Source organism: Zea mays, chromosome 3 (genome assembly GCF_902167145.1).
Source record: "Zea mays cultivar B73 chromosome 3, Zm-B73-REFERENCE-NAM-5.0, whole genome shotgun sequence".
Classification (NCBI taxonomy): domain Eukaryota; kingdom Viridiplantae; phylum Streptophyta; class Magnoliopsida; order Poales; family Poaceae; genus Zea; species Zea mays.
Genome location: NC_050098.1, coordinates 11428934 through 11452760, shown reverse-complemented (window position 1 = coordinate 11452760; position 23827 = coordinate 11428934). Strand labels below are relative to the sequence as shown.

At 46.1% G+C, this 23827-nt stretch overlaps 2 protein-coding genes across 2 annotated transcripts; one reads left to right on the top strand and one right to left on the bottom strand.

The window, feature by feature from the left end:
* Positions 1 to 3517: 3517 nt before the first annotated feature.
* Positions 3518 to 5804, bottom strand: LOC100273930 (uncharacterized). The gene is made up of 2 exons (NM_001148322.1): positions 5145 to 5804; positions 3518 to 4650 (listed from the first exon to the last, which is right to left on the bottom strand). Exons 1-2 carry the CDS (start codon positions 5714 to 5716, stop codon positions 3726 to 3728), a joined length of 1497 nt encoding a protein of 498 aa, NP_001141794.1. The 5' UTR covers positions 5717 to 5804; the 3' UTR covers positions 3518 to 3725.
* A 3239-nt stretch (positions 5805 to 9043) lies between these two features.
* LOC118476630 (uncharacterized) lies at positions 9044 to 18913 on the top strand. The gene is made up of 2 exons (XM_035966147.1): positions 9044 to 9312; positions 12088 to 18913. Exon 2 carries the CDS (start codon positions 13860 to 13862, stop codon positions 15069 to 15071), a length of 1212 nt encoding a protein of 403 aa, XP_035822040.1. The 5' UTR covers positions 9044 to 9312; positions 12088 to 13859; the 3' UTR covers positions 15072 to 18913.
* Positions 18914 to 23827: the final 4914 nt, after the last annotated feature.

The window sequence follows — 23827 nt, the reverse complement described above, 5'->3', positions numbered from 1 at the left end:
AGTACAATTTTAACATTCAACACCAAACAATAATTTACATTTTTTTTAAAAAATATCATTCAACATCATCAAATAATAATTTGAGCACCAAACAACATGTCATGGATGAAAATTTTAAAAATAGGAATTTAGGATAATATATTAAATGGATGGCCCACATGTCAGATACTCATCATGTAACGAGTATAGATACTAGATATCCATATCCACAAAAAAAATATCCATAGATACCTTATTATATCCACACTCGTATTTGTGGATAGTAAATTTCACCATACCCATATCCAATAAATAATTATCTACGATTATTTATCTATACTCGTACCCATTCCATTCATATCCAGACATAAAGAGTAAACAAGACTGATTTCTTAATTTACAAGGTCTTTCTTCCTTCATCGTTCGGGCCACACTCACTCCACATCGATAGTTCGATACCTGGCTGCACCCAACGCTATTCTCCACGATTTCCCGCGAACCTCTTTCCGATATTGCTTCTGGCAAACTGTTGTCAATCCACAACGGGCACGCCTAGGTATGCTAAATGATTTTTTGTTTTTGTTTAATTGTGACGTGACAAAATGGCTATGATTTTTTTACCAGATTAAGGATCGCAAAGTTATCATATATTATAGATGATAAATAATATATTTAGGCTGTCCAAAAAAATTTCAATCTATTTAGATTTCTGGAATACCCAAGATGAAAATCCTGGACTCGCCCGTGCTAACATGAATGGTGGAACTAGGGTTGACTTGTCACAACACAAAGCAACACTGGAAAAATATAGTTCAAAATTTACATGGCGATGAAACGTAAAGATAGATAACATAAAAAAAACATTATAAAGCAATACCTTTATTTTTCTTCATCGATTATTTTAAATCTAGAGATAGGATAGCTAACACACACGCAAAAAAACGAATACTTAAAATGGAGTAATATAAATAACGTAGATCAAGATTTAGAATACTCTCTATATAAATAATATTAGAACGAGACAGATAAATTATATATCTTTTTAATATTTTAAAAGAGTTAAAAATGGGCCATGGGCCTTGGGCAACCTAGGTGTCCATAGTCCTGTTTTCGCCCCCGACTACCCTGAGCCAACAGTGCCTGTGCCTTCCACCTCCGCTTCTGCCTCAGGCAGGGCTCTGGCTATCATGCAGATGCAGGCCAGCCGGCCCGCCGCCCAAGCAGCTTGTAGCGAGCGCGCGCCTCAATGCCTCATCATGACATGACTCCCATGGCCGCCCTCGTCATTCGCCCCTCACGCACCGTACCTCCTCGATATATATGCATCTCGCAAGAGGCGGTCTGATGATGCGTGCACATCATCCGCGCGCGCGGTACTACTATTGCTGTGCTACCAACTGATGAGTGCGCGCGTAGAAAAACAAGATGAGCTGACAAAGATCTATCTCTGCGCGCACGATGGCCGGCCGGGCATGCATGGCATGTGTGTAGCTCCTCATCATTGTCGCCCGATACGCATCCATGTCGTTGGTACGTACCAACCAAGACCAAGGATCCGTATATATATTACCCCCTCCATTTCGTTTTAGTAGTCACCGCTAGTGCAAAACAAAACAAGTCATAATAGTTCTCGCTCTAATAGAAATAAAAAATAAACTACTATTTTTACCCCTTGCAACAGGTGTTTATCAACTAAGGTTGGACGAAATGACAAGGCCTAAGCCGAGTCTTATGAAAGGGCAAAATCGTCAATTCATAGGTTCTTTAATCTACACAAAGGTGTTGGAAGCGACTTGTAAAATGAAATGGAGGGAGTAATATATATGTATCGTTGCACGTAGTATATATACCTATCGTTTATGCGTTCGTTGTCGTCTCCCCCTGAGGCAGGGCCGGGCATGATGCATGTGCCACAAGTGCGACCGCGCAGGGCTCAAAATTCTGAGAGGCCTAAAAAACTTCTTAGGTCAGTAGTAAGCCTAAATAATATGCATCAATGAGCAGACTAACATTATACCATCTAAACCGAACTTAGTTAGCAGCTAGACTATTGCTCTTCAAACACATCTATTAATACGTATGTTTATTTATATACTCTATTATAATATAATTTTGTAAAAAATAGATAGATTTAAAAGGATTATGTAGTAAAACTTTTGCAATTCACAATACATAAATTTTATTATAATGTAATTTTAATTATATTTTTTTCTATAAAATAGGACCTCTTTTGAACTTTAGTAATGACCTCTAAATTTGTCGGTCTGCCCCTGTCCTGAGGCCCTGACTATCTGTCGAAAATATATGCGAGAGACGGAGAGATAGGTAGTTGTATTTGCAGTTGCGCAGATCCTCAGTTTTTTAGTTGTGTCTAACAAGCGCTGGATCGGATGGAGACTGGAGGTCGATCCACGACATGTCGTCGTCAACGTCTGATCATGCATGCATTGTATGTGTGCATGCCGCTCGTCGTTGGGCGCTGTCTGCGTGCACGGGCCGGAAAGATGCGCGCGAGAGATGCACTTGGACTCGGTCGGATGGACGCGACGCGCAGGCAAAAGGCGGCCGGCCGGGCGCACACGCCGCCGGATAGATATGTCACGCACCCGGCACTGTACGGTGGGACTACAGATTACGTACCCGGGAGCGACGGCCGGCCGGCCGGACGGCGCCCCTCGCGACAGCTCTCCTACCGGCCACGGCCTCGCCCGTCGTTTCGCGGGCGTCCGGTGGCGCTAGCTGTGCGGCAGGGAGGATACGACGAGCGAACCGAACGTGCCCGCACACCGCTCGAGCGGGCAGCGCAGGTGCGCGTGCTATCATCGACGCGCGCTGTGGTCGCGTACGTACCGTACCCTTCCTACGCCTGGGACAATGACGGACGAGCGGCCGACCAGCCTACACACACACAGGTCCCGACGACGAGACCACGATCGATCTCATTCTCATCTCCCTACGAGCGAGCTGACACAGACAGACGTGCGGCCACCGTGTCCCGTTCTACTCCCGATGTCCCCACATGTCAATGAGAGCGCCGCAGACACGGCTTGGCAGCTAGCAGGGCTAACTGCTAAGCAAGCTGGCCAGAGACGAACGAGCCGGCAAGGCTGCATCGACCGGGGCCTCGGGGTGGGCGTGGGTGGAGGAGTGGGGCTGGGTCGTGGGTGCGTGCCGAGTGCGCCCGCGCGACCAGGTGGTGGTGGGGGCTCGCCCGGGCACACGGGGAGACGGGACAAAACGCGCGTGCGCGGGGGCGCCATGAGAGCCGGCCGACCGGCACGGCGTCCGGGGCCACGCCCGTGGCTGCCGCGCGCTGCACGCCCTACTCCGGCCATCCGCCCCGCGGCCCCCCCTTGCGTCCCGTGATTTCAGCTCGCTTCGCTTCGATCTCCCCGGCCGGCAGCGTGCCTGCCAGCGCTGATCCGGATGCTGGAACCACACGCGCTTTCCATGGCACGGCCACGGGAAGGACTCTTTTTGACAGGATCGATCCATCATGTCTGCAGAGAAAAAACTAGCACGTAAAACAAGAGAGGCTGCGGCAAATGCGAGCTTCTTTATTGGCCAGCTGAAGATACGTAGCCACGATCTCTACAGCATGCATGCAGCGAGACTGATCTCCGGTCTTCAAGGAGCGTACGCACGTACGTCGTGCTACCACTCTATGTACACTTCCGTCACCCCAAACACACGCTGCCGTACGCGCAAACGACCGAGATCTAGCTACGCCAATATCGACGTACGGCCTAGAAGTACTCGAAGCGTTCGTCGTCGGGGCGGGGGTTGTAGTTGTACGGCTCCTGCCGCTCCTTCCTGCTCATCATCAGCACCTTCTTCTGCGGCGCCAGCGCCGGCGCCGGCGCCGGCACCACCGGCGGCTTGGGCACCTCGGGAGGCCGGACGGACCTGACGAGCGCCCAGTTGACGCCCTTGAAGAAGTCGTGCCGCTTCACCTCCGCCGACCCCGTGCAGCCGCCCAGCCGCTTCTTGGGGTTCTTGGCCAGGAGCTGGGTCATGAGGTCCTGCGCGCGCAGGTGCTCGTCCCACTCCCTACCGCTGGCCGCCACGACCCGCGGGAAGGCCAGCGGCTGCTTGATGATGTTGACCAGCGTCTTCTCGTTGTCCGCGCCCTTGAACGGCGTCCGCCCGTACACCATCTCGTACATGAACACCCCCAGGGTCCACCAGTCGACGGCGCTGCCGTGGCCCTGCCCGGAGATCACCTCCGGCGCCAGGTACTCGTGCGTGCCCACGAACGACCTGGACCGCGCCGACACGGGCTCCACCACCAGCTCCGGGTTCCTGTCGCAGGGCTCGGTGCTGTCGTCCGCCTCGCCGCCGTCCCTCGCCGCCGCCGCCGCGCCCTCCTTCGCCTGATGGCACTTGTGCACGCCGTTGAACAGGCACGACAGCACCGGCTGGATCGGCGGCACGCAGGACGGCTTCCCGCTGTCCGCTCGCCCGCCACCGGCGCTGCTGCCATTCTGCGCCGGGAGGCTGTTGTGACGGAGCAGCCTCGGGACGACGTCGCACTTGAGGGAGAGGTCGAAGTCCGAGAGCATGATGTGGCCGTCGCCGCGCACCAGCACGTTCTCCGGCTTCAGGTCCCTGTACACCACCCCCATCATGTGCAGGTACTCCAGGGCTAGCACCGTCTCGGCCACATAGAACCTGCCACCGTGTATGTATCATTCGAGTTATCTTCTTTTTTTTCACAAAGATAATCACGTCTTTAATACAAAACATTGCGTTCGACAGTGATCTGGAGAGGATAAACATCGCCTGCTAGCTTGTGCATACAGATACAGCCAGCCAGCCAGCCGGCATATACATGTCGCTATACGCGCAGCTCAGATCGTCAGCTTAGCTAAAGCCCTAGTGGTTCCAACAGATATGCTTGGAAAGATTGGCACGGCGAGACAAAAAGAGCCTGCTGAAAGCTATGGCACCGATGCCCGTGAAAAGAGGATCACTAGCCTAAAGTGCCATGCTTTTACAAAAGTGACACTGAAATAAACAAAGCTTGACCCCGAAACAGAGCTCTGCTTACCAAGCCCCAGTTTCAGATGTGACGAGAACCCAAACAAAAAAAAAAACTCATGCAGCCATGCGAGAGTTTGGGAAGAAAAAAAAAATCCACAGTACAGTACAGTACAGTACAGTACCTCGCTGAGGAGATGCTGAATCGCCTGCCGGGCTGCCGCTGGCGGGCAACATGCAAGTCCCCGCCGGGGCAGAACTCCATGACGAGGCAGGCGTAGTGCGACGCCTCGAAGTCGGCGTACAATGTGGGGAGGAAGGGGTGGTCGAGCGCGCGGAGGATCTCGCGCTCCACCTCCGCGCGCCGCAGCTTCTTGCGGAACGCCAGCGCGTCCTTGTCCACCACCTTCATGGCGTACAGGCACCCCGTGGTGGACCAGGGCTCGCGCAGCTGGCAGAGGTAGACGTTCCCGAGGTCGCCGCTGCCCAGGCGCCGCACCAGGCGGAAGTGCTCCAGGCCGACGCGGCCCGCGGCGGCGCGGACGCGCCCGATGGCCTCCCACTCGGCCTGGTTCGCCTTGTGAGGCTTGTGGCGGTGGCGGCACGCCGGCGCGTCCCAGCCTCGCCCCGCCACGGAGCGCGCCGAGACCGAGCTGGCGCTGCCAATGTCGCTGATCCAGCTCCGGCGGGAGCCGCCCGGCGCCGTCAGCGAGGACCGGCTGCTGTCGTAGTCGGACTCCTCTCTGATGGTAGCCATTGATGAGGCTCCAAGACAGACAGACAGACAGACGCGCAGCGGGAGCGCGAGACCGACCCAAAGGGAAGCTAGTAGGCTTTCGTCTCTGCCTCCCAGGCAGCTAACTCCTCTGTGTTGCTATATAAGCAGGGGAGGGGGTGGACGGGACGACTGTGGCTGCCATGAGATGAGCTAATGTGTGGTCGTGTGGATAGCAGGTTTAAAAATGTTTAAAGCCGCGTAAGCCAGCTTTACACTGCAGGAGAGTATCTATTGCTATGTATATAACTATTCCCAAGGATCTAACAGGGTTTGATTCACCTTTTTCTCCACTTGCATGGATGATTACAGGCCAGAATCATTGCATCATTGGACCCCCCACAAGGGCTAGTTGGAAACTGCCTGGCTAAGTGTGTCCTCAAGGCTCAAGCTGCTAGCTGCTAGCTGCACTGCACGAGAGTAAACCCAAGCAGCAAGTATAGATGGGACGTACAAAGCGTATTGAAAGGGAAAGGGGAAAAAAAAAGAGCATGGCTGAAGAACTGGAATCGAGCGATGAAGTTTGCAAGAGTTTCCAGTGCAAGAGCATGGTGGTGACATTGCTTTTATGCCTGCATGGGGGGGTCACATGAAGAAGAACCAGCGGCAAGCCGGCTGCTAGCATTGTGATTAATAAAGAAGAGAAGAAGATAACTGCTAAAGCTTTTTTGCAGCTGAAAGGCTACACATGCACCACCCGTGCAGCAGCAATTACACAGCCACCTCCACTCCCACCTCACCTCACCTCACAGCTGCCCCGAAACCATATAAAAAGATGCCTACCCTTTCCTTCCTCTGCTGTCCTCCCACCTCCCCCTTCCTCTTTTCTTCCTCTTTTGGTACGTGTCTTTTAAGGGTTCTTCATGTGATTCCATTCAGTGGCCACGTCAACCACCCAGCCTTTCCACCCATTTCTCCCATGCCATGTCGCCTAGGCTGGTCACTTCTGCCGTCTTCTGCCTGCGTGTGTGAGTGAGGCAGCAAGGCTACAATAGCGTTAGGACATGTCTGGTTCGTGCCAACACCTGTCCACGTTGAACCATGCATGGCTGGCTTTGGTTCTTGTAGAGCAGGTATTAAAACTATATATGGTGGACACTGCATCCCCCAAATTTTTTTTACAAGGCACTGTAATTCACCACACTTACAGCTGTAATACAAATAGATAATTAGATAGAAACAAAGAATACACAGCCAGCATTGTACTTGTACTACAAAAAAGGGGCTCCAATGCCATGTCCAACACTATCAGCGAGAAATAGCGTTTCAGTCTCACCAGGCATATCATGGAGCAAACATTGCCGCCCAACCGCCTCAGATTTTCTGCCTTTTACTAGAACCTTTTTTTTTTGCGTCTGCCAGTACCAGCACAGCAGCCATACGTCATATACACCTGGTATCAGGCCAATGTATTGTACAATCCTGCATTCTCTCTCTCTCTCTCTCACACACACACACACACACATAGCCAACAAACACGCAGAGACAGTGCAGCACGGAGAAGTTACTGGGGCATCTCCAACTGGGATTGTGGGAACACTGAGAACACCGTATCTTGGTGGCAGATCTGCCTGCCAACACAATGTCTGGTCGGGTTGGATCCTTTTTGCAGCTTGCTAGTAGTGCTATCTGACAATAGTTACAACTGTCTTTCGCCAACAGAAAGAAAATAAATACTACTTGCAATTAACAACAACTGAGTCATCATGTAATGAGCATTGGACATTGATGCACCATTAGGATTGAACAAGCTCGCGAGTCATCAAAGTAACCGGTACGAAAAGAACCATCGTGTTCCCAACTAACAATGTGGTAACAGGGAAATGGTCAAACGAGGGAAAGAAACTAAGATTGAAATGATGAAGAAAATTATATGTTAAGGTAGTTGTGTAACTATGAAAGCATTAAGGCAGTTGTGTAACTATGAAAAGCATATGTGTCATCTTATTCAACATGTTTTTATGTATGGAATAACATAATGCAAGCAATGCAATTACACACATAACTGGAGATAAATTTGTCAGGTACTATTCCCATTCCAAATTATAAGGTGTTTTGTCTTTTCTAGATATATAACTTTTACTATACATGTATATATACATTATGTTTAGATACATAGTTAAGATAATGTCTTGAGAGAAGCCAAAATCTCTTATAGGTTGGAATGAGGGGAGTACTATTGAACTAAAGGATAGATTCAGAGGAGTAACCACATATTCACATTCTACAGTGTTGTCAGTGGATCACTCTCTAGAGACACACAGCCACCTTTTTCACTTTAGAGGACGACACCATCGGCAAACACAAGAGAAAAAAGGGCCTCTCCCACACTGCAAAAGCACAGCCATCGGAATCATTGCCAAACAAGCCCGATTCATAAAAGGTTATCCTGGCCAGGGCGAAAAAGTTTTGTTTCCCGCAATCATACCAGCGCTGTGGGTTACCAGGTCCACGAGCGAAAGGTAAACAAGACAATAATACAAAGGAGGAAGGGGAATATCCATGGGACGGGAGGGGTTGTCTGATCAGCAGGAGCTTAAGCCTCACAGAGCAGAGCGTGGTATTGATGAATAGTGGCTTGTGGACTGCCACCCAGCTTTATTATTATTATTATTATTAATCCATGGGTCAATGCACGGCTGGACCTGGCTGGTTCCATAATAAGGCGAATTGTTTACTTAGAAAAAGGATTAACAGTGACAAAAGGTTAAATAAACAAATGTGGGCAGCTTGGAGATCCCGGGTCAACAGTGTGTAGATTTTTTTTTGGTGAGGCAAGAGTGCGTCGTCTGCAGAGAAATAGATAACGGTTAGCATCATTCTGTCATTGACCAAAACTGCAAAACCCATAAACAACTTATCAGCACGTTTCCTGGCCATCTCTGAGTCAGTGGTCCACGCACGCTTGACACTACACAGTAGAAAGAAGTAGAAAGTATGCGTTAGATAACCACAAGGTACGGACCAATCGCTTGGTATTCAACTAAAATAAGTACATGTGAACCTACCACATGGAAAATACCATTAGTGTGTATACACAACGAAAAACAGTATTATAGTTGTAGAAGTTGTGCATAACTGGAAGGTTTGGAGAGCTAAGAGTTACTAAGAAGATGTGAAGGAAAAGATTTTTTTTGCAATTCCTGACAGAGAAGAGATTTATTTTTCTCTCTCTCCCTGCAGTCATGGTTGGGTACTGGTCCTAGATTTTACTACAGTATAAAATTTATAAACATTCTGCGAATAACCAGCGGCGCGGGAAGTGCAAATACATTAGCAAATCGACGACCACTATGACATGCATGCTGTGAATTATTTCTCACCACCGGATTGGGCTTGGGCCGTCCGCATATATTATCTTCCAAAAGTGAACGGAACTGGCCGTCTCCGGATTCAACAAATTCGGCTTCTACACAAGGAAGAGACGAAAGGCTACACTGGGCCGCACCCATGGTAAGCCCGCTACAAAGGAGACTCCGCTGCTCGTTCTCGGCGACTCCCCTTCACCTCCGCCGCTGGCAGCCGTCTCCCGACCGCGGCGGCGCCTCCTCCCACTCCTCCTCGTCGATCTCGACTCGGTTAGTCTCGTCTTATTATTCCCACACTGCACTGCACTCGTTTCTCCTCCTCGCACCCGATCCCGGCGCGGGCTCCTCGACTTGTGTCGTCAAGTCGTCGAGTGCGGTGGGGGTGGGGTTCCTTGTCGGCGGACGTGGATCAAACTATCCGACGGCAACGCTTTCGATTGACGAGGTATTCTCTAGGGTTTGGTAGGGCCTGCTGCCTGCACAGGCTGTTCCGAACTCCAGCGGTGCGTGGAAACGGTGTTTTGTATGTTCGTAGAATGGAGTTTAAAACCAGGAGTGAGATAGTTAGTCTGAAGATAGCCTTACCTTCTATGTAGCCCTTCTTTTGCATTTTAATCTTTTTTTTTCTAAAAATTTTAAGTTTTATCCTCAAACGATGTAATCTAATTTTTAAACACCTCAGCGTCGTAACTTACGGTGTCGAGCTCGGTGCCACAAATCCTTGCGTCGAGCTTGGAAGTAAAAGAAGTGGTCGCTAGCGCGTCTCTCGATACACCGTTGCCTCTCACGCGTCTTCTCTCGCTGTCTCCCCCCTATCGTGGTCGTTGTTGCGTCGTCCCCGAGTTAGTAATTTAGTTGATAACATTATTTAGTTAGAAAACTTGCTAGTTAGTTAGCAAACTTGTTTTTTAGTTTGTAATTTAGTTAGTAATTTATTGTAACACCTAAATTGTAAAAGATCATATAAAAGGAGAGTAGTGCCTCCCTTTATTCATTTATGTGAATTTCACCTATTTGTCATCCTGTGAACACCATATTTAAACACAAAATAATTAACAAAAATATATGCCACTAAAATATGCATCATGCTGGGATTTTCTTTTGTGTGCACGTTGTGACAAAATAAAATAATGAATGTAGCTAGAAAAATAATAAAGTCCCAAAGGGGAAATTTAGAAGATAAAGAAATTATAGAAGTTAGAAAAGAGGAGATGTATAAAGACTTAAGATAAAAACAATGTATATATAAATATATCTCCAAATTGATACTGTTCATAGCATAATATAAAATTGGGGATAAATTTTCACAGGAATGGAAATTTAAATTTGAAGGGAGTTTGAAGTTGAAAAAGGAAAAAAAAAGGAAAAAGAAATATAAAAGAAAAAGAAAAAGAAAAAGAAAAGAACCCCTCGTGTTGGGCCCAATGTGAGCAGACTGGCCCATTTACATCAACCGTGCCCACTGTTGGAGTCGCGCGCTGACACGCGGGACCCTCGCGACAGCCTCTCCGCGCGCGTCAGCCTGGGTGCCGTGCTCTCCCTTTTTCCCCGCGTGGCTTACCTGTGGGTCCCACCTGTCATCTTGTCGCCCAGCTGTGTCGTGGCCGAACGGACCGCTTCTTTCGCCATGGCCACTGACCCGCCGTTGCAACCTCCGCGGAGATCTCGGGCTCCTGGGGTTTTCCGCGACTCCACCTTCTGGATCGTCCGCCACGGATAAATACTCTCCCGGCAGCTCGGGCGCAGCACGTCCCTCCATTCCACTGTCAGCTCCGTGAACCGAGGGAAGAGAGAAGGCGGAGCACCGCCGCGGGTGAACTAGGGACCACCGTCGCTCCGGTGGAACTTGTAGGGGAGATAGCTTCGCACTCTCTGGTGGATCGTATCTGCTGTTCTCGTTGAGCTCCTGTGGCCGTAAATCGGTGGCGATTGCTCGACGACTTTCCCCCTTCGTCGTGGCTTGCATCTCTGCGTGAACTGCGCTACCATCGTCACTAACCCAGGTAAGTGATGCCCAGAGCTATTCGTCGTGGTCTCTACTTCGTTTAGCACTAGGTTGATTCAGGATTGGGCGTCGGACGGTACGAGCAGAGCCCACGCCGGCGAACCTCCGCCTTGGGCACTCGGGTGCCGCCGTGGCCGGCCCGTCAGGGGAGAAGAAGATGATGCGTGGGGCCGTTGGATATCCATCATGCGGTTAGGATTAGATGCAGGCGTGTGAGGTTTTGAGCCATGGATTTACGGATCAGGGGCCAGGATCACCCCTGCATACCCCTTTTCGCTTGTGAGATCGTGACCATTGATCGCGTACTCGACGGCTTAGATTAGATCTAGGGGAAAGTTGGCCCTCAACCGTCGATCGTGCAGGGAATGGCCTAGATCAAATTTGGCGTATCCCTTCATGTCATTAAATCCGAACCGTGATTCCCATATCTGACGGCCTCGATGCGGTGCCGGTTCGAAGTTAATCTGGACCTAATCCACACCGTTCATTTGCAATCGTGCGACCCAGATACCGTCGTACCCCTTCGTCCACATCATTTGCATAAGAGACCCCGGGTTCTTTCGGATTCAACCCGCAATCCACCTGGTGGGTCATATGTGTCTTAGAAATCTTACACCGAGAATCCTGTATTTTCCAGGAATTGAGGCCCAGTCCAGAGGAGATTAAAAACAGAGAAATAATTATAGAAATCCATTTTTAATACAAAAACAATTCTAGAAACTTGTAAAATGCATAGAAAATTCATTTTAGCTCCAAATCGAACCATTCCAATTTCTAAAATTTTGTAATTTTATTCTCTACCATTTAGTGACTCTGTTTTGACATGAAAACAGTTAGAAAATTTATTTATCATTTAATCCTATTTCAAGCACATTAAATCTTAGGAAATTCATAACTTGAAATCTATAACCCCAAATTTAATGATTCCAGTTCTAATGATCTTATTTTAATGTGTAGATTTTCACTGTATATTTTATTTGCATGTTTGATGTGATGTTAATTTATGCTATACTATGTATGTATTTTGTTGATGCGAGTAGACGAGCAAGCCACTGTGGAATCTGAGGTTCAACAAGTAGAGATAGCTGAGCAGGAGCTCATTGAAGGCAAGTTGTGCCCTTGATCACTTACTTTTCCCAGCCATGTTCTTATTAATTTTAATGATCTGCATAGGTTAATTTTGATGGGATCCTTTAGGTTACCCCAGTTTTGGTTATCTTTATACCTTGTTCACCACTGAAATATTTTTGGGTAGTACTTGCTATTGCTTTATGTGGATTGGGTATGGAGATACACTATTCATGATTATTCTGTTATTATCTTGTTATTAATACTGTTCATGTTAAGATCATTAAATTAATGGGAACATGGAGCGACCACCCGGGAAAACAGTGCTACCACAAGGGTTTAATGAGACGCCCTTGGCTGATTAACTAGGAAAGCTAGTGGAGGTCTACCTTACCCGAAAGGGGCAAGGGCAGTAGGGGAGTGGTCAGTGTAGGGAGGTCCTTGGTTGATTTTGCTGCGATGGCAGTCAGGCAAGAACCCTGCATTGGAGCTTCCTATAAACTGTAGCGGGTTTTCTGAAGCTAGTGGAACTTTGTAAAGGCCTCGTAGTGTTACCCTGCCTCGCCTCCTCGGTAGAGGTGTATGGGATTGGCCGTCTCTTGGCAGATGGGTAACATGACTTGTGGGTAAAGATGCGCAACCTCTGCAGAGTGTAAAACTAGTATACTAGCCGTGCTCACGGTCATGAGCGGCTCGGACCCTCACATGATTAATTATGGAACTTAAATTTAATTTGACATTTGCATCGCATTTGGGATTATTTTACTATTACTTTTCTTTATTATTATTAAGGTTTGGTATTTACTTACACTTAGTAATTGCTAATAAAATTTTGACCAACTTATAAAAGCAATGCTCAGCTTCAGCCTTTATTTCATTGATCAGCCTTACACTTCATGAACTCCCACCTTTGGTGAGTTCATGCCACATTATTCCCCACGACTTGTTGAGCTATGAACGTATGTGAGCTCACTCTTGTTGTCACACCCCCCCACAGGAGAAGAACAGGTGGTCGAAGAGGAGCCGCCTAACACTGAGGCATTCGACTTGATCTAGGTGGCGTTTCTCAGTCGACATTGGCGCCGACGATCCTTAGTTCGTTTTACATTTATTCTTTTACTTTGTAATAAGTCTTCCGCTATGTAATAAATACTCTGATGTTTTATGACATTTATCTCTATACACTCTGTTATTATATATGTTGTCTTCTTTGGCGCATGTATGAGATGCACCCGGCTTTGTTCCTTAAAACCGGGTGTTACAGAAGTGGTATCAGAGGAAATGTTGACTGTAGGACGAAACCTAGATATAATGGACAAACCCTTACCTACTTATCTCATTCTGATTCATTCTACACTTACCTTACTCTGATTCTTTCTACACTTATCTTGATCCTGTCTCACCTTCTATTGTTCTACTCTGATCATTCTTACCTTTTCTACTCTTAGTCAAGATGGATTTCACACCTTGGAATCCCTACCCCTATGACATTTTTAAGAGATAGGAAGCCTAAGACAAAAATTAAAACTATTTTCTCTATTAAAAATGTTGGTTGATTGTTCTGATGATCAATGCCTGATTTGCTTCTTTGATTGATTGAAATATTACATGTACATCTTAGCATGTGCCAGCATAAGGTAATAAATTAGCTATGGTAGGTAAAACATTAAACCGCTTAGCTAATAAATCCCCCAAAGTAACATGATTTGTAATTACTGCCTTGTCTACTGCTCTTTCTTACCATATGTATCTAACTCAGATGGTCAATACCAGGAGGGGTGGTGGAATTGATTTGCCTCCTAACCGACACACTCGAAGGATATATAGACAACCTCAGCCACAGCCTTCAGAGATGAATCCTCCACCAGGCGGAGTTGACCCACTAGTTGCTGCTCAGATGGCGGTGATGCAGCAAATGACGGACACTATGGCTGATATGCGTGCCCAGATGCAGCAAGAACGCCAGGAGATGCGTCAGGAAAGAGAAGATATACGACAGGAGTTGCGCCAAGAGCGAGAGGAGATACGCCAGGAAAGGAGGGCACAACAACAGCAGCTGCAACAACAAATGCAACAGCAACAACAGCAGCAGCAGCAACAACAAGTACCACTGCCTCCACCACCACCACCAGTTCCACCCCGAGACAAGCATAGAGAGTTCATGAGTCATAAGCCACCTACATTTGCAAGCTCACCTGATCCACTGGACGCGGATGATTGGCTGAAGTCTATTGAGAAGATGCTGAATATTGCACAGTGCACGGACCGGGAGAAAGTTCTTTATGCCTCAGGTCGTCTGACAGGTCCTGCTGCTGACTGGTGGGATTCTTATACTGCTGCCCACGATGCTGCTGATACTATTACTTGGGCGGAGTTCAGTACACAGTTCAGGAACTACCATATTCCAGCTGGTATGATAAAGATCAAGAAGAAGGAGTTTCTGTCATTGAAGCAAGGCAACATGTCGGTCAGCGAGTACAGAGACAAATTTATTCAGCTGTCGAGGTATGCTCCGGAGGAAGTTGCTGAGGATGAAAGAAAGCAGGAGCACTTTATTGAAGGACTTAATGGACCCTTGCAGTATGCACTGGTTGCACACACCTTTCCATCATTTCAGAGACTACTGGATAAGGCTCTTGCTATTGAACACAAGCGTGTTCAACTGAGTGATTTGAAGAGGAAGGCTATCTCACAGGGACAGGGTAGCAGCAGTGTTCGTCCCCGCTACGTACCGCCACAGGGTACACCGACTCGACCAGGAGGACCACGCCCAGTTCAGTATGCTCCACAGGGCTCTCCACGGACACCTACTCGTCAGGCCACTCCGACTGGCACCCCGACGAGGTCTACAGGACAGAAGACTAGCCCTACATGTTTCAAGTGCAGTCAAATTGGGCATTATGCTAATGCTTGCCCGATGGGGAATTCTGGTACACCAGCTAAGAACAAGCAATAGACCCCTGGCAAGGGATATTCTATAGCCAGGGTGAATCAAGTCAGCGTTGATGATACTCCTGATGGTGGTGACATCGTACTTGGTATGTTTTATGTTAATGCAATTCCTGCAACCATATTATTTGATTCTGGTGCTACACATTCATTCATGTCTGCTAGATATGCCAACACAAATGAAATACCACTACTAAATATGAGAAAACTCCTGATAGTAATTACACCTAAAGGGCCTGTTGAGGCGAATCAAATGACACGTAGATTGACATTGACCATTATGGGTAGAGAATTTGGAGCTACTGCCATAATATTAGAGTCAAGCAGTATAGATCTGATCCTTGGTATGTCATGGCTAAGAAAGGCAAATGCCGTTATAGCATGTGGTAGAGGTATCGTAGAGCTCACTACCACTAAAGGAGAAAGATTTCAAGTTAATATTGCAGTAACCTCCTCATCCATGCGTGCAATGTTCTTTATGCCTGAGGAGTTTGTTGGTGACAACATCCGGGTGGTTAGAGATTTTCCGGATGTCTTTCCAGAGGAGTTACCAGGGATGCCACCTGATAGAGAAGTTGAGTTTGTTATTGATCTCTTACCTGGAACCGCCCCTATTTCTAAGCGACCATACAGGATGGCTGTAGAAGAACTGAAGGAGCTTAAGAAGCAGTTAACTGAGTTACAAGAAGCGGGGTACATTCGTCCGAGTTCCTCACCTTGGGGAGCACCGGTGTTATTTGTGCAGAAGAAGGATGGATCGCAACGGATGTGTGTGGACTATAGATCACTTAATGATGTCACGGTGAAGAACAAGTATCCATTACCCCGTATTGAGGATTTGTTTGACCAGATGAGAGGAGCCAGGGTATTCTCGAAGATTGATCTCCGATCGGGATACCATCAGATGAAGATTAGACCCTCGGATATTCCTAAGACGACTTTCTCAACCCGATATGGATTATATGAGTTTACTGTTATGTCATTTGGATTAACCAATGCACCAGCTTATTTCATGAATTTGATGAACAAAGTGTTTATGGAGTATTTGGACAGATTCGTCGTGGTGTTTATCGACGATATTCTGATCTATTCTAGGAATGAAAGTGATCATGTACAACATCTAAGGTTGGTGCTACAAAAGCTGCGAGATAATCAACTCTATGCTAAGTTCAGCAAGTGCGAGTTTTGGATTGACAAGGTGTCATTCCTTGGACATATTATTTCTAATGGAGGAATAGCAGTGGATCCTGCTAAGGTCAAGGAGATTATGGAGTGGATAGTGCCCACTACAGTTACTGAGATTCGGAGTTTCTTGGGACTTGCAGGATATTATCGGAGATTTATTGAAGGGTTCTCTAAGATTGCCAAGCCTATGACATCGCTTTTGGAGAAAGGAAGAGAATTCAAGTGGGATGAGAAATGCCAAGAAAGCTTTGATCAATTGAAGGAGAGGTTGATGTCGCCACCAGTATTGATTATGCCAGATCTACAGAAGGGATTTGACATTTACTGTGATGCATGTGGCCAAGGACTTGGATGTGTGCTCATGCAAGAAGGACATGTGATCGCCTATGCATCTCGTCAGTTGAGGAAGCATGAATTGAACTACCCCACTCATGACTTGGAGCTGGCTGCCGTTGTGCATGCACTGAAGATTTGGAGACACTATGTTATGGGAACTAAGTGCCAAGTATATACGGATCATAAGAGCTTGAAGTACATATTCACTCAGAAGGATCTCAACCTTAGGCAACGCCGTTGGTTGGAGCTTATTAAGGATTATGATTTGGAGATTCATTACCACCCAGGCAAGGCAAATTTGGTTGCAGATGCCTTGAGTCGGAAGGAGCATGTTCACTCCGCTTTCGTTGTCCAGCTACCTGATGAGTTAGCAAAAGATTTTGAGAGGCTCAACCTGGGAATTGTTACACATACGGAAGGAGTGACTATTGAATTGGAACCTACCTTGGAGCAAGAAATTCGTAAAGGTCAGGTTGGTGATGCTAAGATCTAGGAGATCAAGGATCTGATAACAGAGGGTAGAGGCCCGGAATTCACAGAGGATGAGCAAGGCACGATATGGTTCAAGAATCGGATCTGTGTTCCCGATATTGATAGTCTTCGAGAAACCATATTGAAGGATGCACATGATTCAGTTTATTCTATCCATCCTGGGAGTACTAAGATATATCAGGATTTGAAGCAAAAATATTGGTGGTATGGATTGAAGAGAGATGTGGCTGCACATGTGGCTATGTGCGATGTGTGCCAAAGAGTTAAGGCTGAACACCAAAGGCCAGCCGGACTACTGCATCCACTGAAGATACCTGAGTGGAAATGGGAAGAGATTGACATGGATTTCATTGTTGGATTACCCCGCACGTCTGCTGGATATGATTCTATATGGGTGATTGTGGACAGGCTAACTAAAGTAGCCCACTTTATTCCAGTGAAGACCACATATTCAGGAGCCAAGTTAGCAGAGTTGTACATGGCACGGATTGTTTGCCTACATGGTGTGCCAAAGAAGATTGTGTCAGACCGGGGATCACAGTTTACTTCTCGGTATTGGAAGAAGTTGCACGAGTCCTTGGATACAAGATTGAATTTTAGTTCGGCTTACCATCCACAGACTGATGGGCAGACTGAGAGGACCAACCAAGTGCTTGAGGATATGTTAAGAGCTTGTGCTCTTAAACATGGTGGAAGTTGGGATAAGAGTTTGTCGTATGCAGAGTTCTCTTACAATAATAGCTATCAGGCCAGTTTGAAGATGTCACCGTTTGAGGCTTTATATGGCAGAAAGTGCAGGACTCCATTGTATTGGGATCAAACTGGTGAAAGGCAGTTGTTTGGGCCTGAGATTATACAGGAAGCAGAAGAACAAGTTCAACAAATAAGGGAGAATTTGAGAACTGCACAGTCCAGGCAGAAAAGCTATGCTGACACCCGGAGGAGACTGCTTGAGTTTAAGGAGGGAGATTATGTCTATTTGAAGGTGTCACCACTCCGGGGTATGAGAAGATTCAAAGTCAAAGGAAAGTTGTCCCCTCGCTTTATTGGACCCTTCTTAATCTTAAAGCGAGTGGGTGAGGTTGCATATCAATTGGAGTTACCGGATCACCTTGCGGATGTTCATGATGTCTTTCATGTGTCTCAGCTGAAGAAATGTCTTAGGGTACCTGAGGAACAATTACCTATGGAAGACCTTAGTGTTCAGGAAGATTTGACTTATGCTGAGTATCCCATCAAGATTCTGGATACACTGACTCGTGTTACAAGGAATAAGGTTATAAAGATGTGCAAAGTTCAATGGAGCCACCACGGTGAAGACGAAGCAACTTGGGAAAGAGAAGAAGAGCTTCGTATAGATTTTCCCCACCTTTTCCCTAGATCTTCTTAAATCTCGAGGACGAGATTATTTTTAAGGGGGGTAGGATTTGTAACACCTAAATTGTAAAAGATCATATAAAAGGAGAGTAGTGCCTCCCTTTATTCATTTATGTGAATTTCACCTATTTGTCATCCTGTGAACACCATATTTAAACACAAAATAATTAACAAAAATATATGCCACTAAAATATGCATCATGCTGGGATTTTCTTTTGTGTGCACGTTGTGACAAAATAAAATAATGAATGTGGCTAGAAAAATAATAAAGTCCCAAAGGGGAAATTTAGAAGATAAAGAAATTATAGAAGTTAGAAAAGAGGAGATGTATAAAGACTTAAGATAAAAACAATGTATATATAAATATATCTCCAAATTGATACTGTTCATAGCATAATATAAAATTGGGGATAAATTTTCACAGGAATGGAAATTTAAATTTGAAGGGAGTTTGAAGTTGAAAAAGGAAAAAAAGGAAAAAGAAATATAAAAGAAAAAGAAAAAGAAAAAGAAAAGAACCCCTCGTGTTGGGCCCAATGTGAGCAGACCGGCCCATTTACATCAACCGCGCCCACTGTTGGAGTCGCGCGCTGACACGCGGGACTCTCGCGACAGCCTCTCCGCGCGTGTCAGCCTGGGTGCCGTGCTCTCCCTTTTTCCCCGCGTGGCTTACCTGTGGGTCCCACCTGTCATCTTGTCGCCCCAGCTGTGTCGTGGCCGAACAGACCGCTTCTTCCGCCATGGCCGCTGACCCGCCGTTGCAACCTCCGCGGAGATCTCGGGCTCCTGGGGTTTTCCGCGACTCCACCTTCCGGATCGTCCGCCACGGATAAATACTCTCCCGGCAGCTCGGGCGCAGCACGTCCCTCCATTCCACTGTCAGCTCCGTGAACCGAGGGAAGAGAGAAGGCGGAGCACCGCCGCGGGTGAACTAGGGACCACCGTCGCTCCGGTGGAACTTGTAGGGGAGATAGCTTCGCACTCTCTGGTGGATCGTATCTGCTGTTCTCGTTGAGCTCCTGTGGCCGTAAATCGGTGGCGATTGCTCGATGACTTTCCCCCTTCGTCGTGGCTTGCATCTCTGCGTGAACTGCGCCACCATCGTCACTAACCCAGGTAAGTGATGCCCAGAGCTATTCGTCGTGGTCTCTACTTCGTTTAGCACTAGGTTGATTCAGGATTGGGCGTCGGACGGTACGAGCAGAGCCCACGCCGGCGAACCTCCGCCTTGGGCACTCGGGTGCCGCCGTGGCCGGCCCGTCATGGGAGAAGAAGATGATGCGTGGGGCCGTTGGATATCCATCATGCGGTTGGGATTAGATGCAGGCGTGTGAGGTTTTGAGCCATGGATTTATGGATCAGGGGCCAGGATCACCCCTGCATACCCCTTTTCGCTTGTGAGATCGTGACCATTGATCGCGTACTCGACGGCTTAGATTAGATCTAGGGGAAAGTTGGCCCTCAACCGTCGATCGTGCAGGGAATGGCCTAGATCAAATCTGGCGTATCCCTTCATGTCATTAAATCCGAACCGTGATTCCCATATCTGACGGCCTCGATGCGGTGCCGGTTCGAAGTTAATCTGGACCTAATCCGCACCGTTCATTTGCAATCGTGCGACCCAGATACCGCCGTACCCCTTCGTCCACATCATTTACATAAGAGACCCCGGGTTCTTGCGGATTCAACCCGCAATCCACCTGGTGGGTCATCTGTGTCTTAGAAATCTTACACCGAGAACCCTGTATTTTCTAGGAATTTAGGCCCAGTCCAGAGGAGATTAAAAACAGAGAAATAATTATAGAAATCCATTTTTAATACAAAAACAATTCTAGAAACTTGTAAAATGCATAGAAAATTCATTTTAGCTCCAAATCGAACCATTCCAATTTCTAAAATTTTGTAATTTTATTCTCTACCATTTAGTGTCTCTGTTTTGACATGAAAACAGTTAGAAAATTTATTTATCATTTAATCCTATTTCAAGCACATTAAATCTTAGGAAATTCTTAACTTGAAATCTATAACCCCAAATTTATTGATTCCAGTTCTAATGATCTTATTTTAATGTGTAGATTTTCACTGTATATTTTATTTGCATGTTTGATGTGATGTTAATTTATGCTATACTATGTATGTATTGTGTTGATGCGAGTAGACGAGCAAGCCACTGTGGAATCTGAGGTTCAACAAGTAGAGATAGCTGAGCAGGAGCTCATTGAAGGCAAGTTGTGTCCTTGATCACTTACTTTTCCCAGTCATGTTCTTATTAATTTTAATGATCTGCATAGGTTAATTTTGATGGGATCCTTTAGGTTACCCCAGTTTTGGTTATCTTTATACCTTGTTCACCACTGAAATATTTTTGGGTAGTACTTGCTATTGCTTTATGTGGATTGGGTATGGAGATACACTATTCATGATTATTCTGTTATTATCTTGTTATTAATACTGTTCATGTTAAGATCATTAAATTAATGGGAACATGGAGCGACCACCCGGGAAAACAGTGCTACCACAAGGGTTTAATGGGACGCCCTTGACTGATTAACTAGGAAAACTAGTGGAGGTCTACCTTACCCGAAAGGGGCAAGGGCAGTAGGGGAGTGGTCAGTGTAGGGAGGTCCTTGGTTGATTTTGCTGCGATGGCGGTCAGGCAAGAACCCTGCATTGGAGCTTCCTATAAACTGTAGCGTGTTTTCTGAAGCTAGTGGAACTTTGTAAAGGCCTCGTAGTGTTACCCTGCCTCGCCTCCTCGGTAGAGGTGTATGTGATTGGCCGTCTCTTGGCAGATGAGTAACATGACTTGTGGGTAAAGATGCGCAACCTCTGCAGAGTGTAAAACTAGTATACTAGCCGTGCTCACGGTCATGAGCGGCTCGGACCCTCACATGATTAATTATGGAACTTAAATTTAATTTGACATTTGCATCGCATTTGGGATTATTTTACTATTACTTTTCTTTATTATTATTAAGGTTTGGTATTTACTTACACTTAGTAATTGCTAATAAAATTTTGACCAACTTATAAAAGCAATGCTCAGCTTCAGCCTTTATTTCATTGATTAGTCTTACACTTCATGAACTCCCACCTTTAGTGAGTTCATGCCACATTATTCCCCACGACTTGTTGAGCTATGAACGTATGTGAGCTCACTCTTGCTGTCACACCCCCCCCACAGGAGAAGAACAGGTGGTCGAAGAGGAGCCGCCTAACACTGAGGCATTCGACTTGATCTAGGTGGTGTTTCTCAGTCGACATTGGCGCCGACGATCCTTAGTTCGTTTTACATTTATTCTTTTACTTTGTAATAAGTCTTCCGCTATGTAATAAATACTCTGATGTTTTATGACATTTATCTCTATACACTCTGTTATTATATATGTTGTCTTCTTTGGCGCATGTATGAGATGCACCCGGCTTTGTTCCTTAAAACCGGGTGTTACATTTATTGAGTAATTTAGTTAGGAACATTATTTAGTTAGGAAACTTGCTAGTTAGTGTGCGTGTAAATTACTTTGTAATTTTGTTATTTAGTTTGGTTAGTGATGTAGCTAGCTATTTAGTTGTTAGTATATCTAGTTAGTTGCATACCACTTTAGTTCGGTTAGTGAATATACATGTCTTCGTTTTTTACAGGTTTTAGAAACCTCATCGTATAGTGAGGTGCTATCGATTTTTTTTATCGAGAGTACTATGTTCATTTTTTTTCCAGAGAGGAGACCGTCCGACTCCACCGCCATCGTGGCGCTAGCCTAACTCCACCGCGACCTTATGTATAACCCCTTTTTCGTATCATAGTCATAGATCACGTAACTCACTTAGATCTGGTTAGTAATTAGTTAGTATATAGTTTATTAGTTAACAATTAGTTAGGCATTAGTAGATTAGTAGATCAGGTTAGGGTTTAGTTAGGCATTAGTAGATGAGGTTAGTCACGTACCATTTTAATTGATTATTGAAATTGAATTCGTGGGAGAAGTTTGTCAAAATTGTGATGAAGAACGAGTTTAATGTTTGGATTTGGTCGTGTGGAAGTTGTCCATTGATCCAGTCCGACATGGATATTCACTCCTTGGAGGGTTTTATGCAGAATTAGCCAATGCATCTCCTGGTGACGCTCCTTTGCTCGACCGTCGAGAAGATGTCGATCAAGACTTTTCGGTGCACCCAATCTCTGCAAGTGAATGAAGACAAGTAGTTAGCAACAATACCACAAATACAATCTAGGAGCAAAGACAACATGTTTTTGTCTCGCTCCCTGGCACACAGATGATCATGATCGACAAGATTGCTCAACATCTACTCCTTGGCTCTAGCTGCCTCCATTTCCCTAGCCTCCGGTGCTCTCTTCTCCTCAGCCGCCTTCTTTTTCCTCCACTCAATACGCATCGAGCTATTACAGCCTAGATCTTCGGCAAACCTACGCATCTTCTATCTACACTGTTTAATGTACGAATCGATGAGCTGAGATCCACACCACATCTTCCCTACCAAGAGTTTCTTCAACCTTATTATATGCTTCACTTCTTTCTTGGTCTCCTGTACAAACCAAACAAAAAGTAAGTATGGAGACAACAATACATCTCTGAGCCGGTAGAGGAAAGACCGCCCCCACGGTACAGAGACAACAATACATCTGCTGCTTATGCCAGATTCAGCTAATGCTTACAATTTATAAGTTTCAATATTTACTTTTTTTATTTGTGCAGTAACTGGCCTACGTTTCCATAAATAAATATTAAAGGAGAGTTTGTTGGGGATCTGATATCATACTCGCCATGCACCAGGCAAGTGAACCCATCGTCACTGGTTAGGTACTGTATGATCCATACTGATTACTGAACTAACACTGAATTTCTCTTGACAACTCTTCAGAAGGGTGAACTGAAGGAACTGCTTGGCGATATTGCACAAAAAGGCGAACAAAGTGGTTCCTCATGAATCAAGTAGCTGTGCAAGCTTCTGAGTGGTTGTTCTTTCTCAGAAGATTTTTAGGTGATCTTGCGTTATCGTTATGTGGCTTCGGATTTGAATGTGTTCTCTGTTTTCTTTTGTTCTTGCCAGTTGTGATGGAAGATCTATGCCAGGCCCAACAGCAGGAGCAACAAAGTTCTTTTCTTGATAAATAAATGCCAATGTTGGCACTGGTTCTTTTAGGCATCTTGCTGCCTGTCTGCCTCAGCTTGATGTTTAATGCTTAAAAGCTGTTTTTTTAACTCAACAGATGCTGTTGAAACATGTAATTAGTACGTGGCATGTTTGTACGCTCTATCGTTCGTTCTTTTTTTTTGACAGCGATTCTGTTTCACTGTTTGCTTTGTCCTACCCGAACAGATGTACTGCTTTGTTCCACCAGAGCTCACATG

Excerpts from the sequence above, each read along its gene's own strand:
- LOC118476630 (XM_035966147.1), top strand. The coding sequence starts at position 13,860 with ATGTATCTAACTCAGATGGTCAATACCAGGAGGGGTGGTGGAATTGAT.
- LOC100273930 (NM_001148322.1), bottom strand. The coding sequence starts at position 5,716 with ATGGCTACCATCAGAGAGGAGTCCGACTACGACAGCAGCCGGTCCTCG. Across the intron at positions 4,651-5,144 it reads TTCAGCATCTCCTCAGCGAG|GTTCTATGTGGCCGAGACGG; the intron begins GTACTGTACTGT and ends ACACGGTGGCAG.